We start from the raw sequence: 25811 nt of genomic DNA, 5'->3' as shown, positions 1-25811 counted from the left end.
ATATTGTCACACAGAAAATTACAAATAAATAATTTTGCCTCTCATTGTGCCTTTTGCACCCTCATTTGAAGAAAGATCAACAGGAGCCAAGAGCCCAATTCCCTCTGCAGAGGTGGGTGTGAGAAGAGAACAACAGCCTGATTCTCAGCTGACTTGCACCCAGTGTACTGCTCATTCCTGAACAAATAATTTAATGTGTTTCTCTTCTGATTTGCACAGCCGTACACAAGAGGCGAGGCAGTGGAGAACCAGGCACGCTGTCTTAACAGAACACTGTTATCACTTATATCAATCAATACTGTATTTCCCGAGAAATTCACAGGAGGAAAAGATAAAAAAGAAAGACAAGGGGTTTTGTAACATGATTTCCAACAACTGTGGCTTAGCAAAAGGACAAGAAGTTCTAGTTGAAAGTGCAAAATAATCCTCCTTAATCCCCGTCTACAATACTATAATTAATCAAAATTCTGTTCTTACCTAGGAGCGTTAGTTGTTTGGATAGTTTTGGCATGATATCAATGCCGTTCTTTAGCCAGGTAATTCGGGGATTAGGGATGCCTTCGGCGTGACATTTGAGGCTCGCCGACACGCCCGGCTCCTGCGCCTGCGTTTCAGGGTAGACGCGAATCACCGGTGGCACTGCGGGGAACAAGGAATTGGCCACTTTTCAGTCCCCTGGCAGCTGCCAGCTCCGCGGTGGCGGCCCCGCGGGAGAGGTCTGAGCCCAGAACGGAGGAGAGAAGCAGTGTCCTGGCCTCCCGCAATCGTTTTGCTACAGCTCAACTTTGGGGACAGAAAATAGAAAATAATAATAGAGAATAAACTAGTAAACCAATGCCAGGGAGCAACCTCGAGATCTGGTTTTGGATTTAGACCATTCTTGCTTGTTCGTGCTTTCTTGCATTAAGTGACTGATTGAACTTAAGTAAAGTTGGATTTATACCTTAGGTGGGTACTCACTTATTTAAAATTAAACTCCAAACCTTCACCAAATCTAGTAAGGAAGGAATTAGAGTTCTTCCCTATTAGAAGTAGCACATTATTCAACACTTTAATTAAATACCCATCGGGAAACAGCCTGGTCATTTGCTGCCTGTTATTCTGAACAAATAAAGCATTAATAAATTACTTTCCCTTTTTTTTTTTTTTTTTTTTTTTTTTTTTTTCTGAGAGGTTTTCAAAACGTGACTTACCTTGTTTAAGGAAGGCCCCTCTGAACTATCTAATATACTCAATTGGCAGAACTACTAATTATATTACAATTTCAGACAAGTTCATTGATTTTCAATCATGTTGCCTTCATTGCTCAAACCAAAAAGGCTTAATATCACCCATTAACTGTTTCTTAACAATTTACTCACATACTTTAAAGAGAATTTGAAATATCAGTGGAGCGCTCCTTCCTTTCACCTCAAGGGACATAATAAAAGGAAACGTGAGGATGTGCCATTATCATGGCTGATGGTACCTGAAGCGTGGCCATGGACTGCTGTGTTTCATAATCAAGCAGTCAATTTTTCTACCAGATTAGGAGATTTTGGGACTCATGATGTAATTTCTGAAAGGTGTCCAGTTTTGTAAAACCACGGTCAGCGTCAAACGTGGATGTGGTATGTCACAACCCAACTTCTTCCTCAAGGAAAATGAGCTGGTGCTAGTGGAGGATTGAGGAAAATTTATGAGGTTTTAAAATTTTTTTTTTTTAAGAGAGCCTGAATGAGTTAATAACAAACTTCTAGGGGAAATCACTGGCTTAAGGTACCTAAATCAATGCCGTGTTTTTATATAGTCCATCATTAGGCTCCAGGACTGGCAAAATTAAATTGTCTTAACAGTTGCTTTAGAATAAAATGAAATCTATGTTTGCAGCTTGCTAGGTGTCTATATATCCATATGGGGATAGTTTCAATAATTACATTCACTAGCATACACTTCCCATCTTTCTATTTTTTTATGGGCCTTACCAGAGAGAGATATATTTTACTTCCGTCTTACCTACCAGCTGCCAAGTATTAACCAGAGCTGAGTCATCAGCTTGGAAGGAAATCAGCCCCGACAGAAAGCCCTCAAGTCTACTTGTTTTTTATAGCTTTAAAAGCGAGAGATTGTTTTGAGTGTAATCTGAGAGGAAATGCCTAGGGGCAACTGGAGAGACAAAAAAATGGGGATTTTGAGCAAAGGAATGGCTTTAAACTTCACCTCTGCACTGGCTGTGTGGGCTTTCTCCTGTCTTCTATTTCCTTGGGAAGAAAAGAAAACGTGTTGCAAGTCGCAGGGCAGTGAGTAAAACACCATCCAAGAGCTTTTTAATCAGGAGGTTGCCAAAAAGACAAGGTTTGTCTTATTAAACTGACTTTTCAAATCCTAAATAAAAACGTTTATCAGGTTTTTTTATCTTCTCTTCCCCCCGTTACTGTCAGGGTTGCAGGTTGCAGCTTCTCCTGACTTGAGGAGGTGTTAGACCAAGAGGAAGGTGAGCAGGGGAAGTGATCTGCTGTTGGAAATGGCTGGCAGCTGTCAGAGCCATCCCCGTGTTTTATTTAAGAGACAGTGCCCAAGCAATTCAGGGGAATAAGACTGAAAGTCAGGAGCTTCTCATTCCATCTGTACCTCAGAAAATGAATTTAAATTTCTCTGACTCAGTGTCTCTAGGCGTGATAGGATAAAGACAGTAATTTTGGTCCACTTTGACAGAATTTTATGAAGGTCCTGCACTCAATGCTTGTCTCACTTATGATTTGCTTGCTACTAGCAACATTTTTAGATCAAAATGATTTAGGAACTGAGGTCCACTGGAAGCCTACGTGATTTATTCAGACTCACAGACGAGAGGTGGTTTGTCTCCTACAAATGCATCGGAAAAGACTTAACAACATCCAAGGAGGTAAGATGCCCAAATCCTGGTGAAGCCAACTGACCGTACTTAGTGTCCCCAGGTACTTTCCTCATTCTCCAGATGGTAGAACCTGCCTCTCCCAGTGCACGAGCAATGCTGGCCCTCTCTGCCCCGGGCTCTGCCTGTGCCAGGCTCGTGCAGACAGACCTGTGTGCCCACACTTGCAGCTAGTTACGTGGAAACCAGCTCTGGAGCAAAGCCTGCGAGGTCCTGTGCCCCGTGCCGAGCTCTGCTCCTCCAGGATACTGCCTGCTGGGCTCCAGGTGAGACAGAGACCCCCAGCCAGGCTCGAGCCCTTCCCGGGCACATCCCAAGTTGCCAAAGGCACCAGAGCAGTTTTACTCCAAGCCCAGTGTTTTCTCACCCACCAGCTCTTAAAGGAGATAGAACCCATCCCAGGCATCACCTTTTTAATGCTCTCAAAGCATATTTTCTTATAATGGTTTGCTTTAGGCTTTCCCCTTCATGCGGGCACTCGTGTCAGCACTCCCAACAACTGCCACAAGGACCATGCTCCCCAGAAACTGGGCACTCCTTCCCAAAGCAGAGGTTACTTGCATCTCTCAGATTTTTTGCCTCAAACCACGTTAGTCTGCATGTGAGTAATCCACATATTTTACCTGCAGAGCTGAAAACACAACAGATTTATACTGCAGAAGGTAGCTCAGGGGTCCCAGACGCCGAATCAGTGTTCTGCATGAAAATTAGCTCAACTTGAAATTATAGCAAGGTGTCTTTACAAGAGTGATTAATAAGGAAACGGCTTGTTTTCACCTACAAAAATATGTGTTGCACCTCCATTCCTGCTCTCTTATCATTTTCCTGCTCTTTCCATTTTTGAACTTTTTATTTCTTCTCCCTTGTCTTACATAATTCATTGCACAGGTAAATTATTGCATGCAACTGCCTTGTGATAACAGCAAACTGCAGAATGCATTTTTATTGTCCTTGCTACAAATTAATACATTCCAAGTAAGCACATTTTACTTTAAACTTGCAAAGACTTCAGCTCCAGACTTTGGAATATATGGATTATCCTTTGCTATTTCCCTTGGTGAATATATATCATTGCTAACCATTACTGTGTCTGCAGCCAAGGGCAATATAAAAATGCTATTATCTTAAGCAAAGTAGGAAAAAAGAGGCATTCAAACAAGTACGAGATTGGGTAGATTGCCTACTGCTGCATACTGAGTAGGACCTTACTTGTGAGCAGACCAATTCATTACAGTAAAACAGCTCAGGTGATAAAGCACATGATGAGCACAGATGGCAGTATCAAGCCCCAAAGACATACACTGCTACTACAGGACCTATATACTCCAGGGCTTAATAATAATTAAGAGATTAATCATTTACTTGACATGTTTTAATCTTCCCATTTATGGTTTGAAAGGAGTTTGCAGCATTATATGTTTTCTTTCGAAAAGCCGCATTAACAAAAAGTCCGTGTTTAAAACATCTCTCTGTTACTGGAAAATTTGTCCTATTGGACCCTTATAATTGGGCTGAGGATTGAATGGCTTTTTAAAACTGTTTTCAAGGAATACAATATTCTGATTTATGCTGATGTTTTCCAGAGTGCAAGGACCAAGGAAAATGATGCCCTACACTCAGCAGTCTCTTGATTTGCAAACTATCAATTTTCATAGTTGATTACAATTTTATGAGATTCTTTATCCTCAGCAACTCTTTTCCCTCTTGAAAGTGATAGATTGCTTTTCCTCCCTACAGTTAGTGTATGCTGTACACATTTCCCGAGCAATATCCATACGTAGCAGAGAACATAATTTTCCTACTGTTCTTGGCTTCTCCTGATCAAAGATACCAGCACGCAAGATGAATTTTTCATTCTTAAAACTTTGTGCTGCCTTTCAGCGCGCTGTATAAATAAACTGACTTAAAACTTTACCGCTGCTGTGAATCCGAGGATCGATGAGCTCAACCCAAACCCACCAAATGTCACACGTAGGCTGCATTTCACACCTGTGTTTCACGCTTCTTGCCCGGAAGATGCGAGCCAGCGGGCTGGGGGCATTCATCTGGTTGGCTTCATATTTTCTGCCTAACAGGATTTTCACCTCTGCAGCTCAAAATGAGCATCTGGCTCTGCCCGTGTTATTTGTGAGATCCTGACCCGGCTGCCACAGAGGGAAGCACGGGACGGCGTTTGGTGGCCCAGCACGCGTGTGGCGGGGTTGGGTGGCCCAGGCACAGCAGGATTGGTGAGGATGCTGCTGGCCAGCCCTGGCCAAGAGCTTGCCCGTCCTCCAGCGGGCTCTGACTGCAATAAATTGAACTCACCTTCCTTGGGCAAGAAAAGAAACACCCGTGACAACATACTGGAATGAAAGCAAGGCGTTCTGCAGGTAAACTTTTGATGAATTTGATTAGTCTTTGAGACATTCAACGCTGAATCCCAGAAACTTTTAATTTTTGTCAAAATTGGGCTCTAAGCTTTCTATTTAAGCTTTTATTTCTTAATTTCCTGTATCACCTCATCAATGAGCTGCTACAAGCCACTCTTACATTCTAAAAAGAGACAAAGGAGAAAGTAAGATAAAGAGAATATTTTGGATAAAAGCATATGAAGAGGGTGCACACAACTAGGAGCAGAATCTTTTAAGGAGAAAAAGGCAATCAAAGGGAAATATTTTGTAAGCTGGACTGATGGGACTCAGTGGGAACAGTAAGCTAGAGCCCAGGTGGTAGAAAAACGATCAAAGGACACTGGAAGAGAGACTGCAGCTCCGAAAAACACGGAATTAACTGAAATGCAGTCTAAAAGTTGGCAGCTTCCTGTACAGACAGTGAGCTAGGGAAGGCTTGAGGATAAATGCTTTTACTTCCAGCTGGTTCTTCTTTCTTTACCCTTTCCCAATAGAGAAACTTGGAGTTTTCTCTATTAAAAAGAAAAAAAAAAATCCGACAGTTTTCATAGAATAAAAAACCCTGTATTTTTGATGTTAAACGTGTATCAGTCCCTCCCGGGAGGAGACGGGCGAGCAGATACACCTGAGTTCTGGCTGACTTGGTTCTGTCACATTCTCTTACTGTTTTAGTCCAATACAGAGAAGCAACAAAAAACCTCCTGTGTTGAAGATGGAGTTTTTAGTTTGATACAGACAGACAGAGACAATCCCCAGTGCTGAACAGAGCCCATCAACTACACTTAGATTCTCAGCATCTTCACTCAATTCAGCTCGGCTCAGTTTCTTCTCCCTACTCCTGTCAAGAGAAATTCCTCAATTTGTCTTTTAAGTTACTAAAAACCAAGAAGGATTTCCTGAGCAGGGCTCTGCCTGGGAACCCCACCATGCATCTGAAAGTAAGCAACACTGTCCTGTCATCGGTGCTGTTGCCCCAACATCAGTTGCTGAAGGAAGCCACGACGCAGGCAGAACAGGAGGTAATTCAGTGATGTGGGCAGCCAGCCAGCCACGTCAAGAACTGCAAAAACCCGGCTTTGCGAAAGCCTAATGGCTCATGTGGAAATATCAGATGCTGCAAGACAAAGATTTCTAGACCCTGCAGTGTCTTCTAGCAAGCCTGGGTTGAAACCAGAATGCACAGCATTTTTTTTCAGTATTTAGTGACGATATAGCAACATTAAAAAGCCAGTGGTTTTTCTTGTATAACAGTGTTCTTCCAGTAGTAAGAAAAACCACATGCAGCTGTGGTGTGAAACTTCCATTTAAAAAGAAAATGGGATCTTTCAACCACAAGTTAAATCTAAGTGGCAAGCATGAGTACAAAATGAATCGACCCCTCCCCACGCTCCATCTAGCTTTCCTCTCATTCTGGTTTTAGTTTCAAAGCCTTTGGGCCTTATATTCTCAGTGATGATAAAGTCTACATTGTTGTCTGCCAACTAAACTCCATTCAGGCCTCATAATATATCACATAATATACACGGGATTAAGTTGTTAGCTCGCTTTTCTTTCAACTGCCATTCATCAAACAAATAGCACTTTGAGGAAGGAAACCTATTTTCCCAGCTGCAGCATGCACAATCTAGTTATCCACATTGCTGAGCCTTTACAGTTTACTATCTCAAAAGATGACAAATTATTATGTAGAAACATTAAGTCAGTTCTCATTCAAATCAACTGGATGCTTCGTGCTCTCCTCCAGGTATTCGCTGTGGGTGGGGAGCACTTACACACGTCCAGAAGACCTGAGTTGCAGTCAAACCTAAACCCCACATCCACCATGGCACCTCTTAAAGTGCATAAATATCCCTTTTTTTATTGTTTCTCTCTGTGTCTGCCTCTCTCTATTAACCTGTGTGTAGCTATCTGCTCTCACCAGCTGAAAGCTCTCCTTTGTAGAGGTCTGCACACACCTAGAGAAAGAACTAAATATTAATTTTCCTTATACTCTACCCCTGTAATAAAGTTACCGAATTTTTCTGTAAAACAAAATACTTGCATACCAGAGTATGTCTGAATTTACCCATAGTGAGCAACGGGTTGCCCTGTCTCCTATTCTGCAGATAACGTTGCTCATATTAGCACATGTAAACACAGGTTTTAAAGCTGGACACTGATTTTGCTGCTGGGAGGTGGATACTCCATGGGCTACTCCCCCGATGAAATGCCAGTTGAAGCTAATGTTAATTTTAAACTAAATCCGACTGACTGAGTTTGAGGTCAGAAAAAAGATAGCAAATACCCGAATATAAGTTCCACCAGGTGTAAATGTGGTCCAGGGGACGGAGGTGAACGAGAATTCTGGAATATGGCCCGTGTGATTCTCTCACCTGTAAAATGGTTTGCCCTCATTTTGCAACCCAGTGGGCCATATCTTTAGCCAATGTAAATAGCCCTCAGCGAACCAAGCTGCCTACAACCTGGTAATAATCTGATAGATAGCTGGGAGTTTGATAGCTCGTTTTGGAAACACTGTGCTGTCTTTATTTAAACATCCTGGGCTATTTCGTGCAACAGAAATGATTTTCTGGAGGAAGGATTTATTGAAGCAACCCTTCTGTTGTCAAAAGTAGTCATTAGTCTAAGAGATGCTTTGAAACATTGCTCTTAACTCTATGGAAATGTTATTGACAGCTTGTTTAGCAGTCAGGATACCTGCCGAAGCCCAGGTAATTATACCCATCCTCCCTTGGTACCTCTCTTTTGATTGCCTGTGCGATAGCAGGAGCGAGCAAACCCCGAGCCACGTTCACGCTCCTACACAGACAATTGGGCGCGTGGCTCTTCACGTCCCTGCGCGAAGGAGATTAATGGGCAACTTTGCTTACGGGAATGTTTTCATGGATTGTCATAGATGCCATTTACTAACCATTCACCTGAAGGATGTGGGTCTGATACAGCTCTTCGTAGCCGTAGGCATGACAGGTGTAATTGCCCATGTGAATAGTTGTTACCTTGGTGATGTAGAGGGAATCATCTTCTCCAAAATCCTGCATGGAACAAAAGACAGGAAAGGTGCCTTATTACTTAGTAAAAATATTTTAACCACTGCATGAAGGGAGACTACCTGTTCAGTGGTTTTGATAGCACCGCAGCTTGGGAACACAGCTTGAATTTTGAACAGTAAGTTTTAAAGTTCATAAATCAATATGCAGGGAGAAAATGAGTGGCAATTTAAGAGTAAGGCAAAGTAACTCATCTGAGAACATGAACTTTTGTGCTGGTTGCTAACAAGGTGCTCTTTGCACATAAAAAAGATGGCAATCTCCAGCTGTTTAATTTATGGGGAATTTAATATCTACCCGTTAACCTCAGATGCATAAAATGCTAACTTCTGGGTGGGTTAAGGTTTCCTTTATCTATGCTGGTACTTAGAAAATGCACTGTAACCTTGAGACTTGATGAGAAAGAACTGAAACTGTTAGTCACTTATCTCAGACAATATCCTAGGCAGAAGACAAGGAAGAAGACAAAACACATTTTCTCCAACAAACTTGTTTTGATCTGCAACTGCTTAACAAGTATCATTCTTTATCCCCTTCATCTTCCTAGATCTGCTCTTGCATTACTTCAATTTCTGATTATAGATGGGGAGAATATGAGTTAGTAGAGAGGTTTTGGCACTTGAACATGTTGTACAAGTGCCCTGCTTAGGAATTTATTTCAAATTATAGTTAGAACCACAGCGCTGATGGGTATACAAAGCAGCTTCTCTCGTTACTCCATTAAAGTTCAGACTTTGCAGCTCCGGAATGTTTGTACTTCTACGCAAACCCAGAAGGATACATTTAAAACCAGTTCATGAGCTTAAAGGAGGATTTTTCTTTAATTAGCTCCCTGCATGAAGCACGCTAAACTAAACTCTTTGCAGAACCTCACCGCAAAAGCCCGACAAAATTCAACTCAGAATCAGGATGGCACAAACCCAGCACAACAGGGTGAGTGCTGAGGAGTGGTTTTGCTTGTGAAATACCCAAAGACTTTTCTTCCAAATTTCCAACACGTAGGTGGAAAGCCAGCCTGCAGGCAAGGGGTGCATGGGGAAAGCCCCTACACAGCGTCCTGCCTGCTGCCACCCCGTGCAGCGCAGCCACCAGCATAAAACGGCATAAAAAAGAGGAATGCAAATTCGCTCCTCTGGTTGGGGGGGCCAAGAGCTTGGGCCCCCGTGTCTTTGTGATGAAGGGAATCCGTGCACAGAGGTGCTGACCACGCCGGTGGTAGGTCCAACGCCCCCAGGAAGCATCCTCAGCCACGCTGTGCCTGCCAGGGCCCCTGCCAGGGGCTCAGAAATGATGCGCAAGCGTTGTTTCATTCTCGGATGGGCCACTTGCTAAACCAAAACCATTTGGGGCTCCTTGTATCTCACACTTCTTGCCTCTTCAGGGTGAATCTGCTTCGCAGTTTGAAGCTTTCCCTTCCAGCCACGACACTCGGAGCATTTTTCGAAGAAAGCTGCGATTCTGAGGCAGACTTGCAATGCCAGCTGGCACCCTTAAAGCAGAGTACAAAGCAGCCCATCTCTTGCAGTATAGCACTGATCTGGCACTACTTGTGCTGGCTCTCCAATCTTCTCCAATAACTTCTGTCTGGCACCAGAGAAAGGTCTTCATGCTTCTCCTCTCAGTGGCAAGCCAGCACTGGCCAGGGGAAGGGAAGTTTGGGAACTTGCCTAGTTTTCTGTATTTCAAAACCACAGAGTTTACAGGCAGGACAACAACTCTTCCCAAAGCACAGACCTCGACCTGAGCGGGCACAGATATAACCACCCTGGTTCTGTTCTCTGCCACCCTGAGGCACGTGCTGCCCCAACGCGCAAATGTACGAACAATTACAAAGGATAAATCCATAGATGATCCTGAAATTCATTATTTGTAATGAAAAGCATCTCAGATATTACTGTGGGCGTCAGGCAGATTTGGCATCTACACTGTGGGATAAGCTGGTTAAGCTACCCAGTTACATTATTACAAATATCTACTCAAAAATTCCCACTTCAGGCGTTTGCCTGTTTTCTGGTCAGCTAGATCTTTCCTGCCAGAGAGCGAAGATGCATGAGTAACTGCAAATAGAAAAGATATCAACCCTGTTGAAATGATATTTGCATGACATAGAGAAAATGCTTGCAGTGGAGGGGACTTAATAACAGCTTTTAAAGTTAATCCCAAAGCAACTCAAATTGAGTTTCGATCAATAAAAGCGGGACGGCTACTTTTGTGGAATGATTTATAAGGCGTTGTGGAAAAAACAGGACAGTAAAATCTTCTGTTTTAAGTATGTTGCTTCTTTTAAGATATCTCAGAAAAAAAAATATATTATGAACGCTTGGTTTGTGCTCTGTAATTGTCTTTTTATGGACGAACTGTTTTTTCCAATGCATACAAATGTATTAATATAAGTAAAGACTCTTGCAAAAACAAACTGATGCAAGATTACAGTATTATTCTCTTCCTCTCCAAATGCATTTCTCTTGTAAAGAGAAGCTTATATCGGTAAAAGCATGGTTTATGACTTTTAAAAACTTATTTTGTGGCTTCTAGCACTTAAAGAATGTTATCAAAAGATGATTTAGATTAACATCACATCATCTATGTCAGGCATAGAGGGAAATTATCTGTCTCATATTAAAACTTGCACACACACCGAGTAAATTCACGTAAGACTACAATGTCGTTAAGAATGATCAGTATTAGACGTGGGAAGGAAAAGGTGATTATGGAATTTCGGTTCAGTACTGAACTTTTTGCTGCTAAAAAGAGAATGCTGAATTCTCCAACAAATTAATGACTTTTTCTGTGTGTTTACTGCAGCTCATGGTTTCTCCTTGTGTTTCCCTCTGGATATAATTAGTACATTAGGATTTCACAGTTACATTTTATATATATGCATTCATTCTTTTGCCCAAGCAGTTTTTTGTGTGTATTTTATAAGGGTGTATTTGCAAGTGCTGTAAAAACCCAAGCCCTAGAGCATTAGGAAATGATGAGTCTTTGATTCCTTAATGGCCTCCAACTTTACACCTCACCCCAGGCAGGCGTCCTGCAGCCCAGCGGGAAGCTGGCCCAGGCGGGCAGTGGGCAGCCCTGGTATTTGGGCTAATTCCTACCCCCCTGCACTGAACTGGGAGCTCACAGGAGCTGCTCTGGTCCATCTCCTGCCACCGTGGTACCCGGGGTGTAAGTTAACCCTGACGGAATGCTCTGCTGCTGGTTTGGTTCACTGGGGAGCCGTCCTTGGCAGGGTCTAACACCGTAGTGCAGTGCACTATTTTATCAAGCTGAGAAGGAACTGCAAGTCAAGAAAGACTTTTTGCCTCTCAAAAACGTGTAACGGGCAAGTGGGAGCGCTTTGAACAAAGGTTCTCAGAAACTGCTTAGCACAAAACATTTGTAGAGGCTCACGTTCTGAGCTCCATCCCTCCGTCCAAACACATGCCCGTAAGCTTGCTGGGAGAACTGGCAGGGGAGAGGATGAGGTGGGCAGAGGGAATAGGAAGAAGTCACGCTGGAAAAAAGGCAGAGGAAATATTTCACGCGCTTTGCCTCTTTTTCAGATGGCTTTTGCTTGCAAAGCCAGGTTTCCAAGCCACCACAAGCCTGAAAGCAGCCAGAGGGAACCATAAAGATCTATAAAACTGATGCAACGTAATTCTTCTCTCCCTAAAACCATCCCACCCGTAAAGCAGAGGATCACAGGGCTTCCAGGAGTCTCAGCACCCCCCTACAGCACCCCTGTAAGGCCCAACGGTGAACTGAAAAGACATTTTTATGTATCATTCCCCCAAAAGGGCTAGGCAACCATGAGAAATGCAAAATAGTAACTTCTGAGACATGATTTTCTTCATTTACCACTGAAGGTGAATTTTCTGGTCAAGAGGAAGAAACAGAGTGATGAAAATAGAGGAAAAACCAATCTAACCCCACAAGCTGATGAGTCTTGCATCAAAGCAGCCAGATAAGGATAGGATGTTCATCACCTCTATTTTATGAATTTCAATATAAAATAATGTTACGTGTTCTGGTAAAAAAAATAATTCAGCAAGCTCTGCTTATAATTTCTCATAACTGATAAGACTGACTAGTGGCAGATGATAAACTGACTTCTCCATCGGTTTGTCTCATGTTTTCTCTCCCTTTTTCAAACAAAAAGTTCTCTGTCCTTCATGAGCTTCTTTTAAGTCGTGCGGTTACCCTTCAAATAAAGGACTGATTAAGTGACCTCAGAATATGTTTTACCTTTTCAAGATTAAAAAAATGCACCACCCTGCATTTTAAATTGATAACAGCTCAGTAATCTAAAAAAATAATAATAATAAAAAAGCTGCTACTGCACACAGTCAATTTCAAAGAATAACAAAGCAGATTCTGGAAAATGGATTTTTTTTTTTTTTTTGTATTGTATTTCCTTTCCATCACTACTGATTACCCAAGGCATCGGTCTCTCCAAACAGAAGATTTTTCATATTTATTTATCCCATTCCTCCCTTCTAATGCATTCCCTGGTCATGCAATCTGCCGCGGCTCGGAGACACCACGCTTAGAAATGTGTAAAACATTGCATATTGCTTGTAAATCTCGTTCACATTCTGTCTCAAGTGAAATCCAATATGTGATTGTAATGCCACAAATCTCCGGCTCTGACACCCCGGGACGCAGCCGGCGGAGGGGGAGCCCACGTTAACCTGGGGCTGCCAAGCCGGTGGCGATGCCAGGGGGCGCAGGGCACCACCCACCCGCCTTTTTTTGCCCGTTTCAGATGCTTTTTCATGAAGCTTTCTAACACATCTTGGGGTTGTTCCAACACAAAACGGGAACACGCTTAAAGCCCTTGAAATTTTTGGCAAAGTTTCTTGTTTTCCAGGAAGTTTCAAGAGGAATTAGCATAGAGTAGATTCAGGCTTATTATTTTTTAGGATAACTTCCAGTTACTTGAGGGAAGAAATACTTCCCTTGTAGCTATAAATAGGAAGAAGAAAGAGAAAACCAAGTCCCAGTGACACAAAAGCAGACAGATCTCCCCAGCTATCGGCAACGCGGGCACGCATCGCACCGCAGCACGGACTATGGGCAGCAGCCACTGCCCAGCCCATGTCATTTTAAACTTAAATAGTGATTTTAAATCCCCCCCCCCGTCGGGTATTGAATGTTCCTAATATACACTGGGGGCGAGTCCCAAAGACAGTCAATACCCCCTCACCATGCTGACTTAAAAGAGTCCACAGCTGAGATAACGACAGAGGGAATGGAGCTCCCTGAGTAGTTTCTTCTCTTAGGAGAATCCCAGCAGTTGTTGGGATTTCTTCCTAAATAATAACAACAACAACAATAACAACAACTACAACTACTACTACAATAATAATATTATTATTATTTGCACCACTTTTAGACCTTTCACCACCACCACCACCGACAACAACAACAACAATACTACTACCACTACTACTACTACTACTACTACTACTAATTTGCTTCACTTTTAGACCTTTCCCTTTCAGGTCATTCTGCCAAGCCCAGGGAAGTTGGGAGCCTTCCCCATGTGGTTTCAGTGCCTACCAACAAAACCAGTCCCAGCACTGGGGCTAAGCTGGTGTCACTGATTTTCCACTAGATGAAGAAAACCACCATCGTAAGTTCACAGTAACCAGCACGGCAATGCAAATGTACTAACTAGTTCGTGTTCAAAAAGCTTGCCCGATCCTCAGAGTCCTAGAAATCTCTCTCTGATAATGTTTACAGGATTTTAAAACAAAATGTACCCAAGCGTTTAATGAGATTATTATTACGCAAAATCTACAACAATGGCTATCACTTTGAAAATGATTTCTCCTCACTAATCAAATGTCCCTGATCTTTTTTACAATAGATTCATGAGTGATTCATATAAAAATAATAAAAACTAAATTAGTCATGGGCTCTTAAATCACTTTCTTTGGTGCTTTTAATAATTCATTTCCAGAGACAAGCCGAGAACTTATGCTTCATTAATATTATTTGTTCTCGGTTTTACACATGCTATCACTTTAGTAATTTACATGGAGAAAAATTCAGCCTTAAGCAAATGCCAGAAAACTATTGCAAACACAGCCTGATGGCGTATTAATTTATCTTTTCTCTGCTCAAAGAATTTAGCACAACATAAGACTTTGCTGGTGAGCCAAAAAAGTTTTCAGCTTGAACATATGGAAATGAACTTTTTAGATAGTTGTGCAATTATAATATAGATAAAAATGGGTGACTTTTATATCCTGAGAAACTCAGAGACAATACAATGAGGAAAATCAATGGTAGGTCTTCCTGCCGGAGCTGTTGGAAGGAAGGACTTAGCACACCAGGGATTTAGTGAAATGTTTCTATTAATTGGATCTACTGGACATTTCAGAGAAATGCAAAGACCATGACTGAACAGGTAAGTACCAATCTTGGGAGGAAATTGTATTCATAAACTTCAACTTCCTCCCTACAGTACAGAGGCAGATAACTGGGGTTCATGGATTTTGCTCCGTAATTCAATTATCACTCGCAACAGTCGGAGCAGGTAGGGGAAAGCACAGCCGATTTTGGAGTCATAATTAATCCCATTCTCAATTTTTTTCTAATGCATTTTTTAAAGCGTGCCAGTCTAGTTACTTTAATACTTCACAGCAGATGGGCTCACTCTTTTCTTCTCGCTCATTTTTAGAAGATTCATGCTGCATTCAGAGTTCTGCTTTTCTGCTACAACACCCAGACCGAGTACATGCAATTCATCTGCAGGAGTTGCAGCTAACATCTCGGGTTTCTCAAAGATTTCACAAGGTATGTGCCCTATATGCCTCTAAAAAATGCGATCAAAACAAAACCACCCCAGAGTAACACCCTCCTCCACAAAAACGGGCTGCTTAGGAAGGCGAAGCCTTACAATCCACCGGCTATTTAGGAGCAGGTGAACAACTCTACTGTCTCCATGAAGATATTTCTGCATTATCAATAATCACCTACAAACTTTGGTCTGTGACCCAGGAACGAGTTATTCCAGTGAAGGCACAAGTGGATATGAGTTCTGTGATCTTCGTTATAGCAAAGCAAAGACTGTATCTTCTGACAATACTGCAAGTATTAATTTTCCACTTAACCTCTGCTTTAGAGCCTGCAAAGCCCTAAGATACTATAACCGCTGTGCAATTTCTCAAACTTTGATTAGAAAGAGAAACAACTTGGCTCTAAACATGCAACTTCCTGTAATTTACTCCCATCACTGTATTACTGCAGCATCTTGGATGACACAGGGTTTGATCATTTTAATGGCCCAATTTCTATTAGCAGGGTATTAAGTGGGGTTATTCACACATGATCTTTTTATTATTTAACGGTGAAACTACATTAAAAACATCAACAGGGATATATTGCCTTCATACGGGCTGTTTTAATGAGAAACCTAGTCCCAGTGACTTGCGCTTTAAGGGTTGGCCATTTGCTTTGGGTTTCAAGTATTATACATGGAAAACGGACATGTACATGAATATAGAGGAAATGTGTTATCAGGCACAGATCTTGTAAGAGCCATGAGACAGACATGGAGGTGAATCTTCCCGGGTGCAGGGGAAGATGTGCAATATGGGCAATCGATTTAGGAAGGGGGCTGTGCCCCCCCAGATTCACCTCTGCCACTTCCACGCGCTCCCTGCACCGTGGACCCGGCAGAGGTTTGGTGGGCAGAGATGGAGGCAGGCTTGGATTCAGCCGGAGTAAGGCGCACAGATTTGTATGGGGAGGAGGAAAACCTGTTTGGAGAAGAGAATCACTCCTTTTCCTCCAAGCGGGACTCACACCTCTGAGCTCAGCCCAAGTATCTCAGGTGCCTCCAGGGTCCTGGGTGGTGACAGGAACCTCGGCAGCGAACCCCAGACTTTCCTCACGTGGCCTTAGCAAAGGCAAGAGAGGCCGAGGGTGAGAGCAGAGGTCTCTCCAGTCGAGTTTCCTTCTCCTGACGGGAGGCAGCAGCAGCGGAGCCGTGGGAACTGGACGAGCACTAGCAGGACACGCTGCCACGCTCCCGTCAGCTGTCGCTCGGTCATTTCCGAACGGAGGGACGTGGTCCTTGTGCCAAACAGCCTCTCCCCAGACGTGTCTCACCACAGCTCCAGCCCCTCTGCCCTTCAGCCCGCGTGACACCCCGAGGCCGTAAGACAGCGTACGACGTCGGACAGGAACATTCAAGACTCCTTCGGGAATTTGGCACGTGGACTTCGTACTGGCCACTCCTCTTTGTGCAAGATCAGCCGGTTGATCCGTACCAGTGACAACGGTGAGCAAACGATACGCTGCATTTCCTTAACTCCCGGGAGCATGCTCTTTAAGGGCAATTATTGATTTTTCATCAAACAAGAAGAAAGACAAGTCATAAAGTAGCTGCAAAGCACTCTCACTGGCCTGCATTTAATTCCCTGGTGTGCTTCCCACCCTGTCGGACTCGACTCTGGGGTCTTGCACTTGTCCCTGGATGGGATTTTTTTGGAGAGCAAGGACATGTCACCCTACCTGGCATCAGCAGAAATGAGGAAACCCGTATTTCAACGATCTGTTACAAAAAAGCTTCTTTTTGAACTAATGACCTAATGCAGATTTGAGTGAAAGGGTACAGATTAATATGAAATCGATAATGAAAAACACTCATGAATTTATGTTCTAGCTACCTGCATGACAACTGGTAATTCACTGAATTCTTACCTACCTGTATTCCGTAACGTTTGGTTCTTACAGTAATAGTCTCTTCATTCTCGTTTGTAATACGCTTTCACCATGCCTCTGAAGGAATAACTTTTGTTTGTAGATTTTGTTTATAAATTTACGTATGTTTCTCTGGAGATAATGTCAAATCATGTGAAACAATATCCTATAAATACTGTATAAATACATTTGACTCCATGAGGAGTTTATTATATTTTCAAATTGACGAATGCTTTCATAATCAAGTATTTGGGAAAACAAACTGCTTGTTCCTAGGGGGCGAAAGTATATTATTTTGAGAGATGACACATTTTAACCACTTCACTATTTGTAGTCAGAAATCAATTTATAGTTATCACAATCTTATCAGTTTCAGCTACATTATAGTTGTTTTCTGCATGAAAAAAAGTTGATGTGACTTTTTTTAAAGTAGAGCTGCAAAGTGACTTCTAATGGATAAATAATATGGATGGGTAGTTTATGGATAAATAATATTTTTATGCTAAAAGCAATCTTAAATGTTTACAAGAAAAATTGTTTAATTACACATACCATTAAGATAGCTCTTTTGCAACAGCTATGTGACAACTCATTAAGAGAGTTCTTCACAAACAGGACAAGACTATTATTACTATGTTGCTTATGAAAGCTTCTGATTAAAGAGAGCTATGAAAAATTATTAATATTTTGTTGCCAATCAAGACACCACATAAAAATGATTCAAGTGATGCACTCAGACAACCAGGCTTTACAGTAATCTTCAACCTTTCAGTTCTGTACAAATTTAGGATTATCTAGTTTTTTTTGTTGACCATCTTTGTCACTTCTAGCATTAATGTGGAACACAGTCAACCTTCTCACATCCCATTTGTCACGAATCTGGAGAGAATAAAGCCATGAAGGACTTTTCAGTGGTGCCTCTCCTGCGCTGCTCTCACACCTAGCTGGAAGGATTGTGTTTTTACAACAGTTGGGCTTCTATTTTCATCTGATTTCTTGAATTAGCATTTAGAAGAGAAAGAGTTTAATTGAAATATAATACGAGGATTTTTCCAAGTGCGTGAATATCCTGTAGGTTTGTATGTGATTACCATTGTGCCAGGAGCAGGGAGGATTTTCTTGAAGTTAAAAAGGTACAATTAATCTCCTGTTGCACTTCCAATTAGCCAAATTGCTAACCTTATTGTGAAAAGCAGAAATGCAATCGAGTTTCTGCTTGAGGCGTACTAAAAGAAAACCGAAGTAATTTAATTAACTGACTTCAAGTATATTAAGAAGCACAGTGCCTTTACTTTCTGGCTGTCAATGTCTATAAATAGTGAGTTTCTGCACCCACGGAAGGCTGGAGCTGCCACCCACCCCGACCCATGCTGTTGAGCACGCATGGCTGCACGGATTTTCACATTGCAAACCTCAAAACAAATGTTGATGCCAGTTCCATGCTACAAGCAAGTATCAACCCCAAACACAAGTGTGTTCACACTGCAGATGAATGTGGCTTATGTTCCACAAGTACAGGACTTTTTAAACTTGTGATTAATCTAAATAAAAAGTCTGGATTTACCAGCTGAAGGACCATCTCCTCGTCCCTGCTATGAACAAGTGTTTTGGATGTGCAGGTAGCCAGAGAGGGGACACAGCTCAGGTCAGGAGTCCTACAGACTGCTCATAGTGAAGGAGGGAAAATAAAAGATGGTAATCCCAAATTATGTCACCTCAAGTGATCAGACCAGTATACAGATGGCACTGATATATACCAAACATAAAAAACTTTACAGTTTAATTAAAGATGAAAAAGGTGTGGAGGTGTTTATTAGATTAAAAAAAAAAGTTGATGCACGCCAGTAGCAGGTGTTATATGACAAGGTGATAGAGGTCATAAACTGACAGGTGAAACATTAAAATTGAGGCGGAAATCCTGGTTTTCCTCCTTGTAAGAATCTCAGAGTGCTCCTTTGATATAGTTTCTCACTGATATACTAGTTTCAAACAGATCAAAAAGTGATTATTTTCATCCTGCTCTATCACATGGTATTGACTGAGGAGGTGTTGAAGCATTCAGCAACCCGTCAGCTTATGTGCAAGGATGTAACTCCTCTTAACATCTAATATCTAATGAGAAAGAGAATTGATCATAAGAAAAGCAGAAATTCACTTGGCCCAGAGTTAAATTAGGAAGGAACTGGCATTTCAACCTGAAAATGCACTCCTTAAAATTCTATTTAAAATAGTAGATGTTGCAAATGAAGCCTCAGAACCACAATGCTATCTATCCTTCAAGGACGTGTTTCTACTCCAACTCCTGGACTGTCATTTCATGTCCATTCACACATGAACTTTAATCATTTAAGATTAATGTGATCATAAGCTAAAGGTAAGACAAATACCCAGAATTTTGATTATTTTTGGCAAAAAAATTTTGAGACTGCTCTTGAGCCTCTACAGTGCGTGGAAATAAGATTTCAGAACATCTGAACCGTGCTTCTAACCCCAGCTCAATCCTGAGGCCACCAAAACTGAGCCTAAAACCACATCTCAGATCTACCTGGTGAATAAAACTGCCAAAAGAAAAGGCTCCTTCTAAGCTCTGGTCACACAAAGTTGTTGAATTTGCTCACTACGGATTAGACTGAGCACACTGGCAGTGTGTGTCATCTTTCCTAAGCTTAATCTGTGTCAAGGAACAGATCTGATCTGAAGACTATTTGCAGGAGGTGGTACAGGCAGGAAGCTGCCAGGTCAACCCCCTGCAGGGCTCTGCCCCGCTCCCCCCACAGCAGGCAACGCCCGACTTTGCGCAGTACGGCACGGTGGGTTTCCCTGTATTTTTAGGGCCAGCGACCCAAAAGTTGTTATTCTAACCCTGGTGCTGACAGATGTCTGTAAAAAATCTGGTCAGGCACGCTGGCTTCGGGCTGGCTGTGCGATGCTGCGTGCCCTCGTCACGGTTCTGGCATCGTCCTGGGCCAATCCTGCAGCGGGATGTTTGCTGGTTTCGGGTTGCATTTCGATGTCATGCTCCAAACGGTGACAAGAAATGTGTTTTAAAAGGGTAATACTCGCTTTGATGAAAAGAAAAGAATGTTTAGGTGGTTGTAATTACTGAGTTGTGCACGCAGTAATCACCTACACACAGTGCAGATGATTTTCTGACTAAGGTAGAGTCAACAAATAATGTACTGGGTTGCAGTGCGTATTTCTGTCCTGTCTGCTGAAATTTTCGTGTATTAATGCAGAAGAGTAAAACAAAGATTTTTCACGTTTCAGCCATCCTGGATACACAACAATTTAGGGAGCTACAGTACTGAATGTAACAACTCCGAACTGAGTGGTTATCAAATTAACAAGAGCTGAACAAAAATATAAATCAACTCTTGCTGTAGTGTAATTAAAATAAAACCTGATTTAGTGTGTACTTTAATGCAAAGAGAAATGAAATACAGACCATATTTTTTGTACACTACCTTCCACTCTCTCCGTAATTAAATGTTATTAAATAAATGAGTAAGTTTATGCCATTATTCAGGCATTGTCTTTACTATAAACTAGGACTCACACATCAGACCAGCACTGCGAATTAAAAGAGATCCATCTTCCTTCCTGGGAGGGTATTGCCACACCCTGCTGAATAATCCCGTATTTCAAACCGCTCATCGGAAATAGTAGCTGAGGAATGAGAGACAAGAATGGCCTGAAAGGCAACAGGAGGAACAGCGATAAAAACGGATTATTTGATTTAGATAGAGAAGAGGTTTCACTGCCAACCATCAAGGTATTGTTTCATGCTCTCGATGAACCTGTTCCTTTGTACTAGGAAAGGGATCCCTGAGGAGCTGATGGTCTCTAGAGTTGCTCTCCCCTGGGCTTCCAGGGCTGATGTTCATGGACCACAGGTTGCACCAAACTGAACGAGCAACAAGAACCGGTGCTATTTACGTGCTGGGTTATTACAGCACTGAGCTTTAATTTCATCATAACATATTCCAAGTAACCCCGCTCTCAGTTGCATATATGTTACTTTGCTTTTATTCCTGAGACATATTCACATAAAAACAAAATATCACGCCACCTTCCAGTTTTCCATAATAATAACAAGCTAAAACTTGTTCCCTTAAAACGATCATCTGTTAAATGAAGTCATATTCAATGCCCTAAAAAGAAAACAACAAGAATAATTCAGGACTTACGTTGATGTCCTCCAAGTCGAGGAAGTTGAGGATGATGCCGTTGCGCTTCCAGATGATGGGAGGGCGCAGCGCCCCGCGGATGCCGCACGTCAGAACCGTGCTCAGGCCAACCGTGATGGTGGTGACACTGATCTTCTGGTCCTCCGGCAGGCTCAGCTGAACCACCTCTGCAAAAGCAACGAGACAGGAGTAAACCCAAATACTACAAAGGGAAGCGGTTCCCCTTCTCCCCCCTCTGCCTTCCTTCTTCCTCAGTCCAGGAATAACTTTGAAGGATTCTGGTAAGGAGATGGATTATCTATGCTATAAAAAAACCCCTAAACAATAAAGCCAAGCAAGAGACATAGGAGTTGAATCTGCCACAATGGAACTTGCTGCATCATTTTCCTGAGGCACCCAGCGGTAGCTGCAGCGTTAGGGCACTAAGATGGGTCCTCTGGCAAGTCTGGCTGCGATCGCCAAGTCTACAAAGCACTCAGCAACTGGGGGACAAGCAAAGGCTCTCCTGCTTCAGGCTGCCTGGGTTTGTTTCTCTAGAAGAGTCTGGCCAAGGTCCTTTGGAATGACAGAAGAATGAGTCAGGTTGCCTCCTTGAAAAAGCAGAATTAAGGCAAGCCTGTTGTCACTGAAATATAAATAAACCCAGTTTTAAATTGCTCAAATCACGAAAACTCCTTTACCGAATGCAGCCACATATGGCATCTGAGATACAGATGTTCTGCTAACCAAGGAGTGAGAAGCTTTCTCATATTTTATTTAAATTAAAAAACCCCTCAGTTATTCTGACTTACATGTACCACCAAAAGAAACACCTGAGGCAGAAGGCCTTACTGAAAACCACACCGACATCTCTCTGAAACCACACCACGTCCCACCCTTTCCTTCTGGCTAGTGCTCACAAGACGTGTCTGCTTATTTTGTCACGTGTGGCCACACAGACAGGCAAGACATTCGATACCAGAATTACCGTGGGCTCAGACTGTCATTATTAAGCATTCCAGCAGCAGTGAGACAGCAACAGGGCAATCAGGCCACATTGTCAAAGCTGTTGTGTTCACAATTTTATCATTCACATGATGTTTTTTGCTTGCTCTCAACTCACAGACTCTGCAAGAAGAAAGCTTTGAAACTATATTGCATATAAATGCTGAAAAGTGGTTTTTTCAAGGTAATGAATGGCCCATTGAGATGAACACTTTGGTGTTAAATTGCTGCAGCAAAATCAGAAACTTGGATTGGGGAATGAAACACCCTCCTCTTGCCCCAAGGTCCCTCCTTCCTCATGTCCACTGGTAAAACAGGGATCAGAGACCCACAGTGCCTCAACCCAAGGCCACGCGCTTTGGGAAAAACCACATCGAGCAATGCTGACACTACAAAATGGTGCATGGGGTCAGGCTACTCCCTCCCATCAGCTGGCAAAATTACTCTCCATCCTGCTTCTCCTCCTCATCTCTGTCGTTACAACCCGCACAAGATCTGCGTATCACTTACAGTAGATCTCCGTTGGTAAGATCTAAATGCTTTGAGCACTTTCTTCCAGCCCTCTAAAGAAAGCGCTAACTTTCAGTGAAACCCAAAGCTCATTTTTATCGTGTCAGTTCACAGCTTAAGATGTGATTTTTGCCTTAAAAGTTAACAGCTTTGGTGGGAAAATCTCGCACTCGTTTATGGGGCTTGCACTATGGAAATGCATGGAATAAAAATAAACCCCCCCAGTATCTACTTTTGCGAGCATCATTTTCCACCTCTTCACATACCCTCTAATTGAAAAATTGCCTTAACATCTCTTGAGTAGTAAATCTGTTAAATCTGCTAATATATTCAGTAGCCTTGGGAAGCCTGGAAGGACTCATTTCAGTGCACCAGTCTAGCAACTGACTGGGAAGACTCTGCAAGACCTGCTTGTGCAGCAGCGCCCAACCAGCTCTGCATCCCTTCTCTTCCTTCTCCTTCCACCTAAGCGGGAAGTTAACTGAACGTGCCACAAATTGTATTCACCACAGTAGGTCTGAGGCTGACTTAGGGCTGCAAAGCTCAATACAGCGTTGCCTGTCGTGTCTGTCGTCCTCCCACTTAGTATTCCCAGCGCTATTTCAGAAAGAGTACAAGCTGTTTTAAAGAAATGATAGCTGTAGTTTTGATATATGGTTGGTCAAAACCAGGAATGTTTGACCAGTCAAGACCATCAAGCAGCTGCTGCACCCGAAGCCTTAAAATCTGAATGGGGAGATGGAGGAAGATTGAGAAGGGAAGGAGAACGTTCCCCACCCAAGGTCACGGAGCAGGTTAGCGGCAAAGCCAGGAAATGCTGATTCAGCATTAAATCACATCGCCCTCGGGCACCTGCTGGAGGAGATCAGAGATGTGGCAACTCAGGGCCACTGACACCGGCCCAGAGGCAGGGTGATGGCCCATCCACACCACCCTCGTCCCGCTGCCTGAAGCATGGAGACAGCACATAGGGGCCAATGACGTAGTTATTTTCTGCATAAAAGAGAGCTCTTTTTTATGAATAAAATATTTGGAGTGCACTTGACAGGATAAAGAACTGATAATTACAATAATTTGTAGCATGGAGTAGGGCTAATGAGGACATTTTTTCTTGAGGAGAAATGAAATAGAGGGTCATTCATTTACCAGAGAATTGTTTTTTCATCTTACTGCTGTTTTCCTTAATTCCCTCTGCTGTTTCTCACTCTGCCTTGAGTTCCTTGGCTCATGCTGGGCTCCCATCAGCTCCCTCTCCAGCAATATTTTTTGAGTGTTTTGTTGCGGTAGAATTTAAGGCTCCCTGCCCATCTTCCAAATGACAGCTGAAGAGGTGTTGGGTTTACATTTTTAGAAGCACACTAATGAAAAATACATTAAGTTTTAATTAAGAAGACACCTTGCATAGCTGCCATTCTTGGATGAACCACAACAGGCCAAGAGATGACTTTTTATGTTAAAGCATGTAATTAGTACTGACCGCTTGAACAATACAAACACAACTCCTTTTTTGAGTATTTCTATGGAGTATGGTTGAGGGCATCTTATTACCAGTACATTTGAGGGCATCTTATTAACATCTAAAAGCATTTCTACTAATACAGGATTATTTTGTGTGGCTTTACTCATTGCTTTATTGTTGAGAATATGAAAGGTTTTCTTACATAACCAAGTGTATTGGGGAGGAAACAGACTCCCTAAGAGGATGTGAGGGCTGGGCTTTTTCAAAATCTTTTAAAAACCTCAGAATCTTCTACTTGAAGTTATAGCGCTCAGACACACTGATGCTAGCTGGATTATGTGTACAAATTATTCAAGTCACCATAATGATTTTGTGTAGAGCCTCTAGATTAAGTATTGAACACCTCTCATTTTATTTTTAAAAACCTTTAGGAGATAAAAGGATTTTTACCACGCATATAAAACTGAACAGAACAAATGGGTAATAGTCAGTGTGCTCACTTGCAGAACACAGGCTGGAATGGAATTTGGTCCTAAAATCAAGCAATTTTATGTTCATTTGGAGATCCTGCTGGATGATGCATGCAAAACAGCTTTCTATATTCAACAGATTCAACCAGTATCAGTCCTAGCTGATCATATTTATCAAGTCATGTCAAACCTGGTACTCTTCTCTGGGATTTCAGTTGAAGCAACTCCTCAGTCTGTTCCAGCTGGAAATAAAAAAGGGTTTCTGCCAACTCCTCTGCCATCAGAGGGGGATGCTCTCATCACAGAATGGGATGCTATCATTTTTGACTCAACATTTAATAGTTCAACACAGGGGTAAAGGCTTTGTACTAATCCACTTTAAGAGGGAATGGGTGTAGCTGTGTCTCAGTGTATCAGGGGCTGGGAGTGATCTTCCATCAGGTACTGCACCCAGTGGCTACTGCACCCAGTGGCTACTGCACCCAGTGGCTACTGCACCCAGTGCAGCACAAGATCAAGGTCAGGAAAAGGCAGCCAGGACACCGCAGACTCTCCTTGGGTGACGGCAGCAGCTCAGTGACTGAAAACTGCCTGGCTTCAGAAATCAGGGCAGAGCCACCTTCAAACCCACGTGCCCCCTTCAGGAGGGTGGGCATCACGCCCTGCGCGCCAAGAGGTTACTCAGGGAAGGACGGCTCTGTCCTCTCCCTCTCACCTTGTCTCTCTGCTGTCACATTCAGTCCGAGCGAGGCTGCGAAGGACGTCGGTGACCCAGGTGTAGCCGTTCTGTTGTCCTTATGTTAGATTTCTTGCAATACCAGGTCCCACAGTGACACAGTCGAGAACGTGAAGTTTTACTAATTCCTTTTCTTGTTAAAAATGTCAAGATACTGTTGAATATTTTCCTCGGCCCCTCCTCTGCTCCAATTTTATTTCTTAAGGTGCGAAGCTGGAGTGGCACCGCACCTTTGCAAGCTGTGCATACTAATGCGAGCAGGTATTACTTGTTGTGCTGTTTTATCATGGAAATCTTTTTCTCTGCTGTCATTTGCAGCCCGCCAAAGGCAATCATAATTTCACAATGAAGACATGTATAATTGAGGTCATTATAGGGAGCAACCTGGAATGAGCATCTATGGAGAAAAACTCATTGATTTACCACTGCGCG

At 42.6% G+C, this 25811-nt stretch overlaps 1 protein-coding gene across 6 annotated transcripts in view; it reads right to left on the bottom strand.

Moving 5' to 3' along the window:
• FSTL4 (follistatin like 4) overlaps positions 1–25811 on the bottom strand; it is a 239899-nt gene that overhangs the window by 21660 nt on the left and 192428 nt on the right. For all 6 annotated transcript variants that reach the window (XM_074916216.1, XM_074916210.1, XM_074916215.1 and 3 more), the window contains 3 exons: positions 21221–21387; positions 8198–8318; positions 478–639 (listed from right to left, as the gene is read on the bottom strand). In XM_074916216.1, the coding sequence (XP_074772317.1) occupies positions 478–639; positions 8198–8318; positions 21221–21387 (450 nt within the window). The remainder of the gene's footprint in view (positions 1–477; positions 640–8197; positions 8319–21220; positions 21388–25811) is intronic.

Source organism: Athene noctua, chromosome 12 (genome assembly GCF_965140245.1).
Source record: "Athene noctua chromosome 12, bAthNoc1.hap1.1, whole genome shotgun sequence".
NCBI classification, from domain to species: Eukaryota; Metazoa; Chordata; class Aves; order Strigiformes; family Strigidae; genus Athene; species Athene noctua.
Note: the sequence above shows the minus strand (reverse complement) of the source record. Positions and strands in the feature narration are given on the sequence as shown.